Here is a 19,500-nt window from a genome sequence, read left to right as displayed (position 1 = left end):
GCCGTCAGGCCCCAGGACCTTCTCCATCAACACCCTTCTGGGCCTTATGTGGGCCTGTGCGCCACGATTTGGAACAGATGCTGTGCACGGCGCTTCCGAGAAGCAGGGGAAACAACTGGGGAGGAGAAGCCCAAGCAGCAGACGAGGAACCCAGAGAAGCCAGAAGGAGCAGCAAGCGTCCGAGCACCAGAGGCAGGTGAAGGAGCAGGACAGGGGGCATTGGGAGGCCAGCAGACTAGACTCTTCCTGCACGTCACCCCAAATTTACCTGCTGCATCCACTGCATATTTGCAGCCCGATGGGTTATGGGCGCACGGACTGACGGGCACCCCGGATACAAGAATCTGCCCCATGCACCCGGCCTGCGGCTGCACCCTGCCCACATGCCCGCGGGCGGTGCAATGCATGTGCCCCCGAAGGAAAGACGGCACCGGAGCACCAGCAGCGCTCTCCCCCCGTGCCCTGGGGGCAGCCACAAACCCAGACCAGAGAATCAGAGAATATCAGGGTTGGAAGGGACCACAGGAGGTCATCTAGTCCAACCCCCTGCTCAAAGCAGGACAAACCCCAACTAAATCATCCCAGCCAGGGCTTTATCAAGCCTGACCTTAAAAACCACTCAGGAAGGAGATTCCACCACCTCCCTCAGTAACGCATTCCAGTGTTTCACTACCCTCCTAGGGAAAAAGTTTTTCCTAATATCCAACCTAAACCTCCCGCACTGCAACTTGAGACCATTACTCCTTGTCCTGTCATCTGCCACCACTGAGAACTGTCTAGAGCCATCCTCTTTGGAACCCCCTTTCAGGTAGTTGAAAGCAGCTATCAAATCCCCCCTCATTCTTCTCTTCTGCAGACTAAACAATCCCAGTTCCCTCAGCCTCTCCTCGTAAGTCATGTGCTCCAGCCCGTTGATCATTTTCGTTGCCCTCCGCTGGACTCTCTCCAATTTGTCCACATCCCTTCTGTAGTGTGGGGCCCCAACCTGGACACAGTACTTCAGATGAGGCCTCCCCAGCGCCGAATAGATCAGCCAGGCAAGCTCACAGCAGCCCCAGGCTCGAGACCAAGCCATCACCAACCAGCAGCTGATGCCGAGATCAGGGGCTGAGAATCGGCATCTCCACCAGCTCCAACCAGTGACCACCTGAGCAGGCCAGACGGCGCTGGGACAAGAACTCCGCTCTAGCGGCCGTGAAGGGGGCACGTCTCCCAAGCACGCCGGGGAGCTAAGGCAAACCAGTTGGAAATGTGTGTGCTTTAAACGCTCAGAGTGAAATCAACAGCAAAAATCCCACTGACCTCCCCAGGGCCAGGATCTCACCGTGCTTTTAGGGGCCGGGGAGCAGGAAAGATCGTTCACCTGCAAAGCAGCAGCCACCTCTGCACAAGGCTCGCTGGGTGCCCAGCGGCAGCTCAGAAAGGAACCACTGTTTGCCGTATGTACAAAGGAAAAGCCCCCGGCGCTGGGAACAGGAGGGATGAGCTTCACTTTCCCCCCCTGCGGCAGGGAGCAGCAGCCCAGGACCCCAGCAGCGTTTTGTAACCGGACACTGCAGCCCTGGCAGGACCCCGGAGCGTGTCACCTTGATCGACAATCAGGACCCAAGTGCAGAAACGAAGCCAAGGAGAGCGGAGAGAGGCTCCCCCCCTTCCAGAGTCAGAGCGACTCCAACCCGCCCGGGACCCACGACACAAGGAAACTTTGCTGCACCCCTTCGGAAAGGACGAGGGGGGGCAGCTCCTTACCTTGGCTTCGCATTTCCTGTGACAGGACAGCTTGCACCCTGCGAGAGAGAGAGAAAGAAACCAGGACTCAGTCAGGAGCTCACCTCCCCGGCTCCGAGCGCAGGGAACCGGGCCGGCTTACCCGGGACAGAAACACCAACCCGAACAAACTCTCCAGGCTGCTGCGGGAAACACAGGCGCAGGCCGGGGCGGAGGGCGGGGGGGAGGAAAGCGAAGCGCCTGGCCCCTAGCCAACGATCGCCTCGGCGGCACAGGTACGCTGGAGCGCGCCAGCCCACAGCAGCAGCCCGGCTCCTCGGGAGGAGACGGAGCCCATTGTGCCGAGCTGCCTGTCGCACTGTCAGAGCCTGCCCCGGGGCTCAGGGTTCGCCTGCCTACCCCTTTTTCTCCCCCTTCCTCTTTCTTTCCTGACTGCACAGCACGCAGGGAGCAGGCCCGGCCCGCCCTCTCGCTCCAGGAGTCATGTTCCTAAGCAGTTCGCTCCAGCAGGAATGTGCGGCCCGGTCCCCTCCTGCCTGTCCTGGCCGGCTGCTCAGCCATCGGCGCTGGGGAGCTGCCTCCCTGCCCCAGGACAGGAAAAAAAAAGAGGAGTTTTCGCAGCCCCCCTGTCTGAGGCCTCTGCGGAGCCCCTCGCCACAGACCCAGCCGGGCAGGGCAGAGCCCGGGCTTGAGCAGAAGGGGGCCCCCCTCGGAGAGATTTGGGCTGTGGGTGTAGAGCGAAAGCCGGGGTGCGCATGGGGTGCCCATTCGCCATGTGCCGGGAATCCATGACGCCAGACCCGCCTGGCACTTAAGCACTGCCGGCGCTCTTAGACGGGCCCGGCATGGACGAGCAGGAGGGCTGGGGTCAGGGATTCCCCTCGGGCCCAGGCTGCCGAGCGGGGCACAAGTTCTGGTCCCAGGGGGGGCCGGGGCTGGGCTAGCAGGGGGAAGATGGAGGGGAAGCGGCAGAGCTGGGGTACGGGGCGGAGGGAGCGCTGGGCTGGAAAAGCAGGGGGACAGGACCCTCCACCTTCTTGACAAAGGTCATGAGCCAGAAAACGTCACTCCTCTTGGAGCCAGGAGCCCTGGCCTGCCCTGCCAACCCACCAGCTGGGCACGGGAAGCCTGGCCATATCACAACATAGCACTGCCCTGTGACGGGTTGGAGCGAAACGGTGCAAGGTCACTGCGGTACCGGACGATGCCACGGCTGGAGAACGCACCATTGTATGTGACGTCCCAGACCTCCCGAGGCTTGCACCAGACAAGTGACAGCCATGGCTCTGGCTGCTGCTGGCCACCTCCAGCAATGCGATGGGCCAAACGGGCCAATTTCTCTGAGGGGAGCCCTCCGGGGTGCTCGGCTCTCCAGCTGCTCACTGAGGAGAACCCAGAGATAGGGACACAACATGCATCTTCCTTGGGGCCCTGCCGGATGGCTTCCTCCAGGGACGCCACCATCCAGTCCTGCTTGGGGAGCGCTGGAGACAGGCCAGGTGGTGCAGCCTGCGGCCCCCAGCCCTGCCGGCATCCTGGGTCACCCCACACAGCCCCTGATGTCCGAGCTGCAGGGTGTGTCTTAGGCCACCCGGGCCATGGCTCAGACCAGGGCTAGCGTCTCCCGCGGCCCCGGGCCAAGCCTGGCACTCCGCAAGCATTGCCAGGTATCCAGCTTACATCCAGCCCCTACTTTACCTGCCCTCCCCCACGCCCGCTCCTGCCAGCGGCCAGCCTGCAGCTCACCCCTCATTCTGCACACGATGGGCCCCAGCTGTCTCCGGAGGCGCCATCCCTGTACGATGGGATCCTGAGGCCAGGCAAGCCAGTGCCTTAGGGAACTGACCCCACCCCCGCCCATGCAATATGCTCCACGCCAGCCTGAAAGCTGGGGCCCGGCAGGTGAGCTCTTCAGAGCAGGGTGGACACAGCCACACTTCTGCGGTGCTCATCCATCGCTCCCTCACCCCTCTCTTGGGACCTCCAGCCACCCTGGAGTCCTGCAGGCCAGCCCCCTGTTCCCCTCGCCCGGTCACACCCTCCTTCTCTTCTCCCACTGAAGGGCCAGAGACCGAGACGCTCCAGTCCCTGTTTAGATGATCACAGGCTGGGAAGGGAACGTCTCTCTGCTCCTCAGCCCGCCCATCGCACCCAGGGCCCGTACAAGCACTGCCCAACACTATATCAGAGAAGCCCTGGGTATTTCGATGGTCTCCAACTGCCCATCACCCATATGGTCTCACATCGCCCATAGTATCTGGGCGGGGATCCTCCCCATAGATGTGCAGGCAGCATGGCTAGAACTCAGGAGACCTGGGGTCGAGTCCCAGCTCTGTGTGACCGTAGGCAAGTCACTTTCCCCGCTCCGTGCCTCAGTTTCCCCATTTTACAGGTGGAAATGACACTGAGCTCCTTTGAGCGCTACGGATGAAAAGCACTAAATACATCATATAATATTATATCAGCTAAAACAGCTAAAAAACACCAGGTCTCTGCGTAGCTGCACGGTTGATTTAACATGCCACAAATGGTGCAACCTGCAAACAGAAGCCCCCGATGCAAAGCTGCAAATTCGATATTTGACACAATTTCAAGACTCAGCATCAAGAATGAGAGTCGCCTTCCCAGGCTTCTCTTCTCCAGCCTGATTCGAAACTGAGAGAACATTTGAAAATCCCAGATCTCTTTTTTCCAGCCCGCAGGCTGTGTAATTTACCTTCCCTTTTTTGTGTGTGCAGCTCACTCAGCTAGGGAGCGTGAAACCAGCCAGGTCAGTTTCCTGCCATTCCTCTTTCTAAGACAGGGCTGCAGTGTTTGCATTACAGAACCACCAAGGGACTCCTGCAGGGTCGCTCTGACCTGCAAGGCAGTTGTCTAAGAACGGGATTGGCGAACTCCAGAGACCTGCTCCCAGGCAGATCTGCATGGGGGCGCAGTCCTATTAAAAGCAAGCACGTGTTTCCAGGATCGGGGCCTACAATACACTGGTTTATTCTCAGGTGGTGACATCTTGGCCCAGCTGATGTCAACAGCAAGACGCCAGGCCAGCCATGGTCCCTGCAGAGCTGGCTTGAGTCCAGCCCCTGGCATCACCACACTAGAGTCTGACCGCAGAGTCCAGGAACATGCTGCCGGTCAGCAGTCAGGAAAACCCCCCACATCATGTGAGCGGGAGTCACTGGGCCCTGCCCCGCTGTGCCGCTTCAAGGCAGATCGGCACTTTCAGTCCAAAACGCACCCAATTTGCTGCAGTCCATCCAGCAAAGCGATCCCTGGGAACCCTTCTGTCCCCATTAGGGATCGAACATCCCTCTAACGCATTCTGTCCCTCTCCCACTTTCCCTCCCTCACACCCAGACCCCAGGCACCAGGGCCCTCGGCACAGAGCAGAGGTGCTGCCCAGGGACCGGGACAGGTCCCAGGCAGACTGAAGTGAACGGCTGGGGCAGGGCAGGGGATATTTTAAAGGGCTTCCCTCCCTCCGCTGCCCCCTCCAGCTCCTCCCTGGGGAATACAGTTGAGTGGGATTGCATGGGGCATTCTTCCCTTGCTACACAGCCGTGTCTCACTGCCAGGCACAGGCCCTGGCTCTCTGCAGCTGGCCACATCTAGAGGGACGAAGGGTGAGGCACAGGACAGGGATCCAGGACTCCTGGGTTCTCTTCCCAGCTCTGACTCTGATTTCCTCTGCAGTCTTGGGCACGTCACTTAACTGTTCTGTGCCTCTGTTTCCCCAGCTGTAAAATGGCAGCAGGGCTGTGTCGGAAGCACCTAGAGCTCCTCTCACAAGCCCATTCTCACAGGCTCGTGGCCCAACCCAACCAGGTATTGCTGGGCCGTCTCCCTCAGCACCCCACGCTCAGCCCGGCAGACCACTGATCTGCATGGTCAACGGGCACAAAGCAGGGATGGACCCGTGGTCGTTGAGCTGCCTGGACACAGCTCAGCTCCCAGGCGTGCGGAGTTCCCTACATCACTGGCACACATGCCTCGCCTGCCCTGGCCCCCAAACATGCCCCTGCTGCGTGTGCGTGGACACACGCCTCTCACGAGCGCCGCGGGCCCATCATCTCGCACCCACGGCCGGGCCTGCGGCATGTACACACAGGTGCCATGTGCAAACACACTAAGTCCTCCCCCACCGACACCCTCCCAGCTCCTGCTGCCTAACTGTCAACGGGACTCGGAGAAGGAAGCCCCATAGACCTCAGGCCCGGGGGAACTGGTTCTCTGGGGCAGGCGGAGCAGGGAGGAGAGGCTGGAGTGACAGCCCAGACAGCAGGCCCGGGGCTGGCCCAGTGCAGAGCTGCGAGGTTGAGGGACTGATCCTGCACAGACCTCAGAAGGGGCAGGATCAGGCCCCTGGAGAGAGCCCTACAGCGCATTTCCCCAGGGGGCTGTGTCAGTCCCCAGCTCTCTACCCCATGGGGGCATGGGGCTGGCATACGGTGGCGATCCCACCGGACGGCATTCGAGAATCGCCACATGGCTGAGCTGAGACAGGCTGCCCACGGCTGGGCACAGACAAAGCCGATCATCAGCTGCTGCCTTGTGCACTCCCAGGAGACCCACCAGCTGGGTAAAATACCCACACAACGGGCCAGGTCTCAGCTGGCATGAGCCAGGAGAGCACCAGCAAACCCAGCGCTGGGGGGCTGGCCCACGGCATTCCTGCTGCAGGGGGACTTCCACACCCCCGGGTTTCAGCCCTGTCCTAAACTGGCTGGCGCTCGCATTTCTGAACCCTGCTGTGGATGCCAACACGGCGTAGGCACTGCCCGCCAGCTCTTGGCAAGTCCCAGCAAAGCCCCCGGGCCAGGTAGTGTTCCCCGCCCCCTGCCCCCAAGGGTTTACACTGCAGTTTGCAGCCCTGCCAGAAACAGCATCTGTTCCTTTGATACAACACGGTCATTGTTCCTGGCAGGGAGAGGAGGGGGGGCCTGGCCTGGCCTGGCCTGTGCTGGACAGGATTCGTTACCTTGGGTTTTCTAACCCAGGGAGACCGGCTGAACTAGGCACTAGTGCAAGACTCAGGACTCCTGGGTGCTCAGCCCCACTCTGGAACCTACCCGCCGGGCACAGTAACACAGCCCACCGCTGCCTCAGTTTCCCCATCTGGGGATGAGAACATTCCCTAAAGGCTGCGAAACACACCCATGGCCGAGAAGGGCAACAGACTGCAAGCTACTCAAACAAGGGAAGGGTCCCCTCTGGGTGCAACTGAAGAGATTTTGGGGGAGGGGGCTCAGTATGCAAAGTACACCCCGCCCCGAACCACATTCCATGCAACACAGGGCTGCGGGGAGCCCCTCCCCAACATTCCCACCCTGCAACACCTGCCCAGCCCCGTCTCCTCCGAACGAGACTCACCTGCCCCCCCTTCCATGCTGGTGGCAGGAAGACCTGGCTATTGGGGGTGGCCTTTTAACCCCATCTCTGCCAGAGCCCGTGGGAAGTCACATTAATAAAGGCCAGGAGGAAAAGACTTTGCACAGTGTCCTTTGAGTCTCTGCCATGACCAGGGACTGTAAAAAGGGCCCTGGGTGTGTGTCATAGGAACAGACAGACCCAGGTCCATCTACCCCCGCATACGGCCTCTAACAGTGGGTTCAGAGAGACGGGTACGAACCCGGCAGTCGCAGATGGGGGATAATCTGCCTTTTGTCTCTACTAGGGATCTGCCCAAGCCCTGAAGCACCAAGTTGAAATAACCCTTCTGGAATTTCCACCATCGTTAATTATGCTAACGCTGCATATCCGTTAGGGCCATGTAAATGTCCAGTCCCTCCTTGAATTGTGCGAAGTTCTCGTCCCCAGTGACTTCCCGTGGCAGCAAGTGGCCAGGCTAGTTACACACTGTTCCCTTCGGTTGGTTTTGAACTGGCCACTTTTTAAGGTAACTGCGATCTGCCCCCTGCGAGTCTCCGGAGTCTGATCTGAAACTCCTGCTAGATCTCACAGCTGGATTCCACTCCGGCTCCTGCATCATCCCCATCAGCACTGTGACCGGAGTTATGGGGGGAACGAAGGGGCTGCTGCTGATGGTGCGGGGGGACACAAAGACCCCAGCTTGACTCTCACATCCCAGGGGAATTTTACTGCACTTTTTCATTCTGGGAAATCTGGTTCCATGTTTCCCAAGCATCAGCACAGCTGTGATAAATTAAGGGGGGGTAGCTCAGCCAGTTAGCTATAAAATCCCTCTTAGTAGCTGTTCTCTACTTGCTTTACTTGTAAAGGGTTAAGAAGCCCACAGGTAAAAGGAAAGGAGTGGGCACCTGACCAAAAGAGCCAGTGGGAAGGCTAGAACTTTTTAAAATTGGGAAAAAACTTCCCCTTTGTCTGTTGTTGTTCTCCAGGGAAGAGGGGAACAGGGAGCAGTTATGCTGTGAGAAGCTTTAAGTCAGATATGAAAATCATCCGATCATACCGAGAACTACTTTTAGCAACCCACATGCGTAAGTAGATCAGGAATGTTTAGAAAGACGCGATTAGGGTTATTTCTTACTGGCTTGTGGACGCCTCTGTGCTAACCCCAGATGCTTTTGTTTTGCTTGTAACCTTTACGCTGAACCTCAAGAGCGCGATCTTGATGCTTAATTTTTGTAATTGTTTCTTTTAGGATCTAGCAAAAAGCCGAAGTTCCAAACCTATTTCCTTTCTTTTGGGGTTTAATAAAATTTACCTTTTTTAAAGAACAGGGTTGGATTTTTAGTGTCCCAGGAGGTTTGTGCATATGTTGATCAATTAGCTGGTGGCAACAGCGGATTTCGTTTGTTCTCTTTCGCAGCTCTTCCCCGGAGGGGGGGGGTGAAAGGGCTTGAGGGAACCCCACAGGGAGGAATTCCCAAGTCTTCCTTCCTGGGTTTCAAGGGGTTTGCACTTGGATAGTGGCAGCATCTGCCCATCCAAGGTCAAAGAGAAGCGGTGACCTTGGGAGTTTAATACCGACCTGGAGTGGCCAGTATTCATTTTTTTAATCCTTGCAGGGCTCCCACCTTCTGCACTCGAAGTGCCAGAGTGGGGAATCGGCCTTGACAACAGCTAATAATAATCAGCTCAGTCTTAGACAGAGCTTCTCACCTGCACAGCTGCAAGCACTTTACAAAAGAGAGGAGTAGCATCATACCCATTTTACAGATGGGGAAACTGAGGCACAGAGCAAGGACATGACTTGCCCAAGATCAGCCAGTGGGTCAGTGCCAGAACCTAGCTCTTCTGAGTCTGAGGCAGCATCCACTGGATCACACAGTATAACCAGAGCCAAAGAGACTCTTCCAATCTCAACTGTATTTCAGCCTGTATCTTCCACCACGGGCTGTCTGTCCGACAAGTATTAACAACAGCTGAGCTTGGAGAAGTCCAGAGTGCCTAAGAACCCAAACGGACCGATGCTTCTCAGAATCTCCTCCAGATGCACGCAACTGCCTGAGCCCCCCGGGTCGGAAATCTTGCAGAGAAATGCTTTCTTCTGAGATTTCTAGAAATCCCTTCAGACCATTGGACCGGCAAGTGCAGACGGGGAAAATGGAGGAAAAACTCTGTGTGTGCATGCATACTGGCGTGCGCACATGCGGGTCTGTCGTTTTATTTAAGCCGATTCATCGCTCCTTAATCCAGGCCAACTCTCCCCAGGGCACTTTCTTCCCTACACTTTGCTGAACCCAAACCAACAGCCTCGCAATCACGAGCCACCCTACAATAACAAACCAGGGTCTGCAAACGCCACCTGTGCACTCAGGAGTAACACTACAATAGTGACACACGGCCCCTCCAGCAGCTCCCCGGCGCATCCCACCAGCAACCCTACAACAACAAACCGGGAAGTGCAACCACACAACCCAGACCCACAACGTCCAGTGCGGAAGGAAGCGGATTTGCCTTTGAACTTCCAAAGGGGCTGCTGTTATAAGCAAGAGCGAGGATTTTCGATCACGCTATTAAGACCATTCTCTCGCCGCCATTCTCTCTTTCCAGCTGGCAAAGGGGCACAAGCACCACAGAGTCCCTGATTGGAAAGGGGAGGAGATCGGGAAGGGATCCCTCCCGCCCCATCCCAAAGCTCAGCCCTGCTAGCTGCCCAGTGCCTCGAGGTTCTCCTCTCTGGGGTTATTTCCTGGTGCAGCAGGGAACACAGGAAGCCAGCATTGTTGCAGCCTGAATAAGCTTTTCCTTCTCGGCAGAGCCATCGGAAAATGAGCACAGAGCAGGGGTGCACCTGACCGCCCTGATAACAGGGACTTGGCTGGGCCAAGGAGCTTGCGGCTCACTGCCCAGTGACTTCACCTCGCCACAGATCCATATCAGTAGGGCTTGAATTGCGCCAGGGTCTGCCACGGCCAGCTCATATCCTCCTTTCCCTCCGTGCACGTGTTCTTCCGCTATTATACACATGCCTCGGGCAGCATGTGGGAGAGAGAGAGAGAATGACCTTCCATAGCTGCGGCCCCATCCAGCCTACAGCAAAACCTTTCCCGAAGCACTGAACTCCCTGATGAAATGCAGCCACCTCTGAGGTGGAGCGGAGCCGCTGTTAAACAGCCGCACACAACACACCCGCTTAAGTCAGGAAGCAGAGAACGCCTGCTCCAGCTACAAGAACAGAGGAATTTAAGTCACAAACATCCCCGCCCCCGCACAAAAAGCATCCAGAGCTCTTTAATGATCACAAGGTCTCAGGCCCGAGTCTCATCCAAGAGGAAGCACCGCGCCCGTTGGCATTATACACGGCCCGGCGCTGACTCAGAAAGGCAAACCGGGAAGTACCCCGTGCCGAATGGATAACGTTACTTGCTGCGGTACCAGGGTACCTCCACCTATATTCCAGCAGCATGTTTAGAGGGCTCGAGCGAGATCCACGTGCCATCGCGCTAGGTGCTGTACATACACAGAGTAAGAGACAGTCCCCACCCTGATGGCAATCTATCATTTACACAGCCAAGACAAGCAGGATGTGATCCCCAGAGAGACTAAGTGACTGGCCCAAGAGCCTGTGGCAGGACCAGATTTTAGCCCTGATCTCCTGAATCCCACTCCAGTGCCTTACCCACCAGGCCAGGCCGGGGCCGATCCATCCTGGCTAGTGCAGTCGGACATGGTCATGCCCCGGGGTGGGCAGCACGACATGCGCACAGCTACTGCAGGTCCCGCGCCCCAGAGGTGGCACATCCTGGCCCACGGCGAATGCCAACAGAGCCTCTCTTTTTAACCTTGGCCCTGGGTTTCTCACTAACCAGGCCCTGCACTTGCTGGACGCAGATTCCTCTTTCCTTCCCCTGGCCAAGAGAGCGAGGAAAGCTCCAGCCAAAAGTCTGCCAGCCAATCAGCGTGCGCCACAGGCATCTGGAGGTGAGGGGGAGATGGATCATGCCCTGGGCAATGCCAGCTTCGGAACTGCAACCAGGTGCGTGGGACAGCTGCCGGGCTGGCGGGCTGGGAATTACGCATATTTCAGGGTCAGCTGAGCTCCGGCCCTCTAGCGTAACAAATGCGGAAGTTAATAGCGCCATCTACTGGTGGAAGGGTCATACCAGGTTCTTCTTTATTTGCCTCTTCTTACCCCCAGGGCATTATGGGAGAAGAGGACAAATCATTCTTATTGTTTGTGCCAATTATGTCAAGTTGAGAGGCAGGTGAACAAGTGACGGATCCTGGGGGGGCGAGGTTTAGGTAGCCTTTGTTTGGGATGGGTGGATAACAGTTAAAACGTCGTCCCCACAACCTGCAAAGTCCTGGGAACAGGTGTCCAAAGTTGCTGTAGGTTAGCAGTGGGAATAGTGTGCGACTCTGCAGAAGATTGAGGAGCGGAGGGTAGGGAAGTCTTGTTACTTTTGAGATCTGCTCATTCATTTATTGTTTCCCTGAGTGTATAAAGCCCCCTTGCTGTGGGACCCCTTTGGACGCGGACAGCAGGAGGCTGTTGGTGACAACGTTATTCCAAAGACAGGGGAAAAACAAGACTTGCACAAGGAAAGCAACACACTGCTAACGCCTGCTTAGTTATAAACCGGCACTAAACTCTCCCTTCACTCTGCCACAGGTCTGAATTACTGCCCCTCCTTCACACTTGGGGAAAGCGAGGTACAAACATGGAAGTGACTTGCCCAGGCCTGCAGGATGAACCCCACCCTAGGTCTTCTCTTCCTGCTTTCCAACCCCGACCTGCTTTTCAACATGCTGGGGGACACCCGCCGGTACCCCGCCCCCATGCCCGCCACTCAGACACGACAGGGAAACAAATAGTTAAACTGGCTACCATGGGCAGGGGGAGGCACCATCAAATCCATGTGTGAGCTCCCCCTGCCAGCTCCAAGGCAGCACTGAACATGCCAAGACCCCAGTCCTGCCATTGGGGCTCTGTGGGGTCCAACCAGGAGGGTCACACAAGGGGAGAATCGGGGTCTGAAATGTCTCCGCTGACATCAGCCATGGGGACAGCGCCCACCCAAGGGAGTAAGCCACATAGAGCCATGCTGGCTTCCCCCATCTTGCGGTGGGGGCCGTGACAGGGCTTCTCTCCCTTCCTTACCCCTTCTCTGCTTTGATCTCCCCCAGTTCGTGCCAGCTGACAGGGCCATGCTGCCCACTCCCACCTCCTCAGGGCTCCTGCCCGTCGCCCCACTGAGCAGCAGGGCTCTGCTCCTGGCAGGACCAGGTCCCTAAATGCAGGGACGGAGCCCAGCTGGCCACTTAGCGGGGAGGCTGTGGACACCCCTTGCGATCCCATAGCACCTTCCCGCTAGGGATCTCCCAGCACTTCACCACTAGCAGCCAGAGCAAAGATCACTAGGCCCGGGCATCACCTCGAGCTCAGGGGAGCCGCTCTGGGGAGCACACGGCAGTTTCTCGGCCTTGGAGCGAACGGACCCAGCTCCCTCCGACCAGGCTGCCCAGCGTTGCGCCTAGAGCCCCTGAAATGTCGCAGTCAATCCCCGCCCTGCAGCCGCCCCACCTGCAGGCCTCATGGTGCCCCTCTGGGTGGGGTGAGGCTGGGGCCGGGCACCGTCCTGGCTCCGGGAGCCCGAGGGACCAGCTATGGGGCTCTGAAGGGCACCGAGATCAAGGAGAGAGAGGGGGTCAGTGGGGGTGGGACCGAGCTAATGGGCGGAGGCGGGGTGATCAAAGGAAAGCGCAGGCTGATTCCCAAGCATGAGGCATGAGGCTGAGCATGGGCCCCCCAGAACAGGTCTGAGCTCTGTGACCCCGTGGGGACAGCAGCCAACAGGGTGAGCTCAGACCTGCCCCCCAGCCGTCTGAAGGCAGGGACAGGTCACTTGAGCCAGAGGCCCGGTTGGATGCTGGATCAGCACCAGGCGGCCCCCCCGGCTCCGGGGACCCCTGCCCACTCTCCTCTCGGGCAGAGGCTCGACCAGGACCCCCGGCCAGGAACCTCCCCCTTCCGCACGCCTGGAAAAACCATGAGGGAGAAACATTCTGTTCCCACGCTCCCGGCCCATGTAGACAGCAGTTCAGCCCCCAGGGAACGGCCCAGGAGAAGGGAGCCCCGGGCAGAGAGAACAGACCCCCTTGCTCCGCTTCAAACAAGAGCTGTGTCTCGGCCCACCTTTCTCCAAGATCTAACTGCCTCTGCGTTCAGTCACACGACACCTGCCAGCCTCTCAGCACTAGGGTCTCCAGTGCAACCTGCACGGATCCCCCTGCCCACCCCTTCGGACTGGGCCCGTCCTCCAGGGATCTGGGCTCGCCCTGACGTCCGGTCAGGACCTTGGCCCACAAGCCCTCTGTGAAATGGCTTTTGGCCCCTCTGGATCCAGGTTCCCTATCGATAACTCAAGGCCGCACCGTGCTGGGAACCCACAGAAAGGAAACCCCATTCTCTCCGATCCCCCTGCGGTGCCGGAGGGAGGAGCCAGGGCCGAGCTAGGGGGCTCAACTGCCCTGCCCCATGTGGGCCCAGCTGGTTCATCCCCACACCTCCTCCTCTGAGCACCGCCTCCTGCTCTCTCAGCCCCTTCCTCAGGGAGACGGAGCCTCACCCCAGAGAGAGCACACGGCCCGGGGCAAAGGACCCCCTGCCACCCCGGACCCTCCCGGGCTTAGGGCGGGGGCCTTGGATCCCTGCTGGCTGCGCAGTCACTGATGGACAAGGGGATCCACACACCCCAGTCCCCCTGCGCTGGTCACCCCCCACCCCCCTGCAGGGTCCGACCCCCCAGTGCCCAGTGAAGGCTGGGCATGGCCAAGGTGGTTCTTAGGGGCTGAGCAGCTGGGAAGATCCCTGGGGGGGTCCCAGCCCAGCACACCACATACGGCCCCTTCCTGCCCCAGAGAGGAGCAGCCCCCTTTATCCAGCGCTGGCCAGCAAGCCGCACCCACAGCTCTTCCTGATGCAGAGTCTTGGGGTGCCATCCTGTGGCCAGCCCGGAGAACTGCAATGGCACCCCACTGAAATCAGCCCCTGCATCAGAGGACAGGCGGGTAGCTAATGTGATGGCTATTTTTACAAAAGGCTCCAGAGGCGAATCTGGCACTCACAGGCCAGTGAGCCTCACCTCAATGCCAGACAAAGCCGCTGAAACCATGGTAAAGGGCAGAATTATCCGTAACGTAGCTAAACACAATCTATTGGGGAAGAGTCAACACCATCTGTGTCAAGGGAAATCACGCCCCACCGATCTATTAGAATTCTTTGAGGGGGACAATAAACATGTGGCCAAGGATGATCCAAAGGATCTAGTGTACCTGGAAGTTCAGAAAGCCTTGACAAGGTCCCTCACCAAAGGCTCTTAAGCAAAGTAAGCATGCGTGCGATAAGAGGGAAGGTCCTCTCGTGGATCAGTAACTGGTTACAAGACAAGAAACAAAGGGTAGGAATAAGTGGTCAGTTTTTACAGTGGAGAGAGGTAAACAGTGGGGTCCCCAGGGGTCTGTACTGGGACTAGTGCTGTTCAACGTATTCATAAATGATCTGGGGAAAGGGGTGAACAGCGTAGTGGCAAAGTTTGCAGACGATACAAAATTATTCAAGATCGCGAAGTCCAAAGCAGACTGTGAAGAGTTGCAAAGGGATCTCACCAAACCGGGTGACTGGGCAAGAAAATGGCCGATGAAATTCAACATTGATAAGTGCAAAATAACACACGTCGGAAAACATAATCCCAACTCTACACATCCAAGGACGGGATCTGAATTAGCCGTGACCACCCAAGAAAGAGATCTTGGAGTCACTGTGAGTGGTCCTCCAAAAACTTCAGCTCAATGGGCAGCAGCAGTCAAAAAGGCTGGCAGTGTGCTAGAAAGAACTAGGAAAGGGACAGAAAATAAGACAGAACATTTCATTGCCTGTGGAACTCATTGACAGGGGATGGTGTGAAGGCCAAAAGTGTCACCGATGCTCCCAGGCATGTGGCAGTGGCCCGTGGCCCCGTGGGAGTCAGGCGCCCCACCCCGGACGGAGCTTGCTCCCTCCTTAGCCCCTCAGATCACACCACCAGCCTGGCTGTGAACCCGGCTCTCCCCCCTTGAGAACTGGGCTGAGACCTCCCCCGCTCATCTCATGGCAGGCTGCCCGGTGGGCGCCATACAGCACCAGCTTGGCTCAGTCCACTCCCCGGTCGCGTCGGAGCCTGTGAACTCACCTCGGCAGGTGCTGCCCTCCCGCGTGATCGCCTGCCCGCAGATCCCACATGGCTTCACCTTCTTGAAGCTCTTCACCTTGAACGTGTGGGAGGAGGGGGCTTCCAGGTCCTCGGGCTGTGGGGGGACAGAAAGGAGAGCGTCAGTCACCTGCAGCTGGGCTCCAACCTGCTGAGCCCCCCCACCCCCCGCCCCCAACCCCTGCAACCAGCAACGGGCTGAGCACCGCAGACATCGGAGTCCCAGCGCTCGACCTAGCCTTTGCCACTGCCTCAGTCAGCAGCCCTGGGCAAGTCACTTCACCACCCCGTGCCTCAGTTTCCCCTCTAGTAGCACAATGGATTGGCTCCCATTCCTGCAGAATAAACACAGCTCAACAGCAGGTGCAAACTGGTGCAGCTCTGCTGGGCTGAGTGGAAGACGCTGATTTGCACCAGCTGAGCATCTGCCCCATGCCCCTCCCCCCCCCAGTGGTCAGGTAAGCGTGAAGTCTGACCCCCAGGAGGATAGGTCGATCCCAAGAATAAGAAAAAGGCAACACCACTGAACAGCAGGGTCAGAGGGAATCACTTGTTTATGCAACACAATTAACCTGTGGAACTCACTGCTACATGAGGAAAAGATTACAGGCCAAATCCTCAGCAGGTGTAAATGGGCATAGCGCTAGCTCTGGGGAACTGCTCTGTCTTCCGGCCACACCCATCCCCTCTGCTCCTCCAAACGTGCCAGGACTGGCAGCAAACTGGGGGCAGGGAGGCTGCCTTACGCACACGTGTAGCACCTAGAAATCGGGAGGGATCCCTTTAAACAGTCTGTGGGCCCCCGGGCGGCGCTCACTGTGTCCCACATCCCTGCAGCACCCGGACACCAGGCAGAGCAGCCGTGTGTGCGTAGCCAGGCCCGGCCTGGTGTGTATGGTTAGTGCCCTCAGTTACCGTCCTCCCCGGTGCCCCTACGCCTGCTTCGGGTTTGTCCTGTAAAGAGCCAAGACCCAGCAGCAGGCAGTGAGGATGAGACCTGAAGCCAGGCACACAGTGAGCGTTTAAAGGGGCACTACGCACTGCACCTGGGTGTTCGCCAGTGCCTGGTTCTCCCCCCTTTAAGCCACAGCCCAGGTTCTAGCGCCAGCGACTGCTTGGGGAAACTGAGGCCACGTCCTCCAACTCCGGTGGGGGATGCAGGCGTTTCTCACCCTCTCCGTCCCACCCTTCCCCTGCAGCCGGCGTGAGCCCACCCACCCTCCAGGGAGCTCCACCCCCTTCCCCCCCCGCACGCAAACCCCTGCCCCGGCTGCACCCTGTTGCACTGCCCAGAGCCCCCCGATGGAGCAGGGGAGGCCAGGCCGGGCCGGGCCCCAGGGAGCAGGCGACTTGTACTGGCTGGGACGTTACAAGTGACACCCAATAACATTTAACAAAACGTTCCTCTGCTCTTCTTGCGCCTTTGCCTAGTTGCGAGGGGTGGGGGTAGTTGGCAGCCCCCACCCCAGTGCCCAGACACCACAGTGATAGACACTGCATCAGCCCTAAGAGATGTGGGTAAGATGCCCCTACTGCCAGCCACTTGAGGCCAGACCCCTTCCCACTCAGGCCTGCTTCCTCCAAAGTCACCCCGAAAGTGGATCAGACACAGCTCCCTCCTCCCCCCCACACACGCACCACCCAGTGCAGCCAGGGGCGCTCCCCGGCTTGCCGGGCTGGCAGTCCCCTGGGCACAGCCTGACACGGGTGTGGAAGCAACCCTGCCTCCAGCAGCTCTTTGTAGCAAAGCATTCGGCCCAGCCTGGTGGCCCTGGGAGCAGAGCCGCGGCACTGTGGAGCTCGTGTGAGAACGCCCCAGTAGTAGGGCTTTTATCCTCCGTGTCGCTGCAGCCGCTCACTAGGGGGCGACATCGCTACCCACAGCTTCGCCTCCTGGGTTCGGAGCCCCGCGGCTTGGCAGGCGAGGCTGGAGGAGTCAGAGTGACGGGCGAGTGCCGACGGGCCAACCCAATGCCTCTCGGCACATGGGACGGGGGAGCCGACAGGGGACGCCAGAGAAGCGGCAGGTGACCTAACGTGACGGTTCCTGCTTGAAAAGCGGCGTCCAAAGTGGGTCCACACGTTCAGAGAGTGGAAAGACCGGCAGGCGGTTGGCCAAGCTGCCAACGGGCAAATCTGGGCTTGGCCTCCAGACTTGGCTAATCTCCTCCCTGCGCTAGCCGGCAGGAGCAGCGTTTGTTACTGGTCTGAGCATCGCAAGAGAGGCCAGGCACCGGACGCTGCATTCACATGGTGGGGAGAAACGAGCGTGGGTGTTCTCAGCATCCCAGCCGCTAGCCACAGGCCTGCGACGCTGGGACAGCTGCTCTGTGTGCAGGAGACCCCTCGCCGTCCCTTCCAGCCCTCCATGGCTACGACTTTACAGTCAAGCGCCTGCCAGCATGGCAGGGGTTAACCGGCCCCACGGGGGCCAGCTGGACTCGGGGCTCCGGGAGCAGGAGACAGGCGCCCTGTTAAAGCCGGGGCTCAGCGGGGCCCGTTCTGATCTCGCGCCCGCTGGGGCGACCCAGGAGCAGTGCCGTCGAGATCAGCAGAGCAACACCAGCGTCATCTAACAGAGGGGACTTGGGAATCGGGCCCTGACGCCAGGAGGGAGCCCCTGCTCCGCAGCACAATGCCGGGAGCTCCGGATCCAGCGCTCCCACAAACTCCCGGCAGGGCTGGGGGGGGGCCACCCGCAAGGCAGAACTGCAGGCAACAGCCGTGCCAGGGGCAGGGAGCTCCGCACCCCGTATGCCCTCCCTGAGCACCCTTCTTTGGAAGTGCCCAACCAGGGAGCCAAAACTACCCCTGAGAGTCCAGAGACCGAGCTGTGATGAAGCGGGACTGTTCTTAATGTTTCCTCTGAATATTGTGGGGGTGTCTCAGTTTCCCCTATGCAGTTCTTAAGTATCTAGGGGGTGGGATAAGGGTGTATGATCATTGCAGAGCCCTAGAGGGCAGGTGTGTGCAGGGGTCTGGACACAGAGAATGGCCGACACCCTGTTTCCTGGCAACTGATGGCCTGGGACCTTCCCGCCTGCAAGGTGAGAGCGAAAGGGTTGGAGAACAAAGGAATCAGGTGACCTCCTAGCGCCAGCTAGGAAAGGGACAAAGCCCAGAGGAGGGGGGGCTGGAGGGAGTTTCAGTTTGGGGCTGGCTGGGACATGGAGTGAAGTGCAGATGTGGTTGTGTGGCTCACTGCCCCCCAAAATGGACCCAGCTGAGGGGTCCGGTTCTCTGCATCTACAAGGTCTGTTTTAGACCATGTTCCTGTCGTCTAATAAACCTTCTGTGTTCCCGGCTGGCTGAGAGTCACGTCTGACTGCGGAGATGGGGGGCAGGACCCTCTGGCTTCCCCAGGTCCCCGCCTGGGCGGACTCCCTGTGGGAAGCGCAGGGAGGGGCAGAGGAGGCTGAATGCTCTGAGGTCAAACCCAGGAAGGTGGAAGCCGGGTGAGCTGTGTGTCCTGCAGACAGGCTGCTCCCCGAGAGGAGACTTCCCCAGAGTCCTGCCTGGCTTCGTGGGGAGCAGTTCCAGAGCATCGCCCGGGGACTCCGTGACACGAGCCCAGAGCAAGGATCAAGGAGCAGGCAGCCAAAGTGCCAGGGCTGTGCCCCAGCACCATGCCCCCAGCACAGATCTGAGCAAGGGGCCGGCCAATCCTTCCCTGCAGAGAGCTTGCCCCACTGGGAACCCTTCCAGGAGACGGATCCGGAGCAGCAGGGGCTGAAGGTTTCTCAAGCGACCCGGCCGGCTGGCACTCCCTCCCTTGGGCACGCCGAAGGCTAATTCAGGCCTTACGTGACTGGCTGGACACCAACCTCCCCATTCGGATCAGTGCCCGCTGGCTCCCTAGGGTCACGGCGCGCCTGGCACCCTTCTCCCACTGTCTCCCCCTGCCGCAGAGCCAGTCCAGAGCTGAGCCGGGCACTGGGCCAATGGCAGCTCCACACTAGAGATGGGTTTGCCATCTGGGCCACGGCTCTGGGCATCTCCTGGCCCAGCGCAGACAAGGTGACCCCAAGGAGAGGCCAGTGGGAGAACGGACCCGCTGTGGGGTTTATGGATTTCTCACACCCCCCCCCGGGCCAGCCCCCCAGGGATAAACTCCTGGCCGGCTCCCCTCCATGGCCCTCACCCGCCCTGCAAAGTG

At 59.0% G+C, this 19,500-nt stretch overlaps 1 protein-coding gene across 3 annotated transcripts in view; it reads right to left on the bottom strand.

The window, feature by feature from the left end:
• TNS1 (tensin 1) overlaps window positions 1–19,500 on the bottom strand; it is a 273,763-nt gene that overhangs the window by 222,789 nt on the left and 31,474 nt on the right. For 2 of the 3 annotated variants that reach the window (XM_074967030.1, XM_074967029.1), the window contains exons 2-3: window positions 15,327–15,441; window positions 1,750–1,787 (exon numbers count right to left, since the gene is read on the bottom strand). In XM_074967030.1, coding sequence (XP_074823131.1) covers window positions 1,750–1,787; window positions 15,327–15,441 — 153 coding nt within the window. Of the gene's footprint in view, window positions 1–1,749; window positions 1,788–10,778; window positions 10,864–15,326; window positions 15,442–19,500 lie in introns of those variants that run through there. The other variant, XM_074967031.1, reaches the window with a different exon arrangement.

The sequence above is a fragment of the Natator depressus genome, chromosome 11, assembly GCF_965152275.1.
Source record: "Natator depressus isolate rNatDep1 chromosome 11, rNatDep2.hap1, whole genome shotgun sequence".
Classification (NCBI taxonomy): domain Eukaryota; kingdom Metazoa; phylum Chordata; order Testudines; family Cheloniidae; genus Natator; species Natator depressus.
Note: the sequence above shows the minus strand (reverse complement) of the source record. Positions and strands in the feature narration are given on the sequence as shown.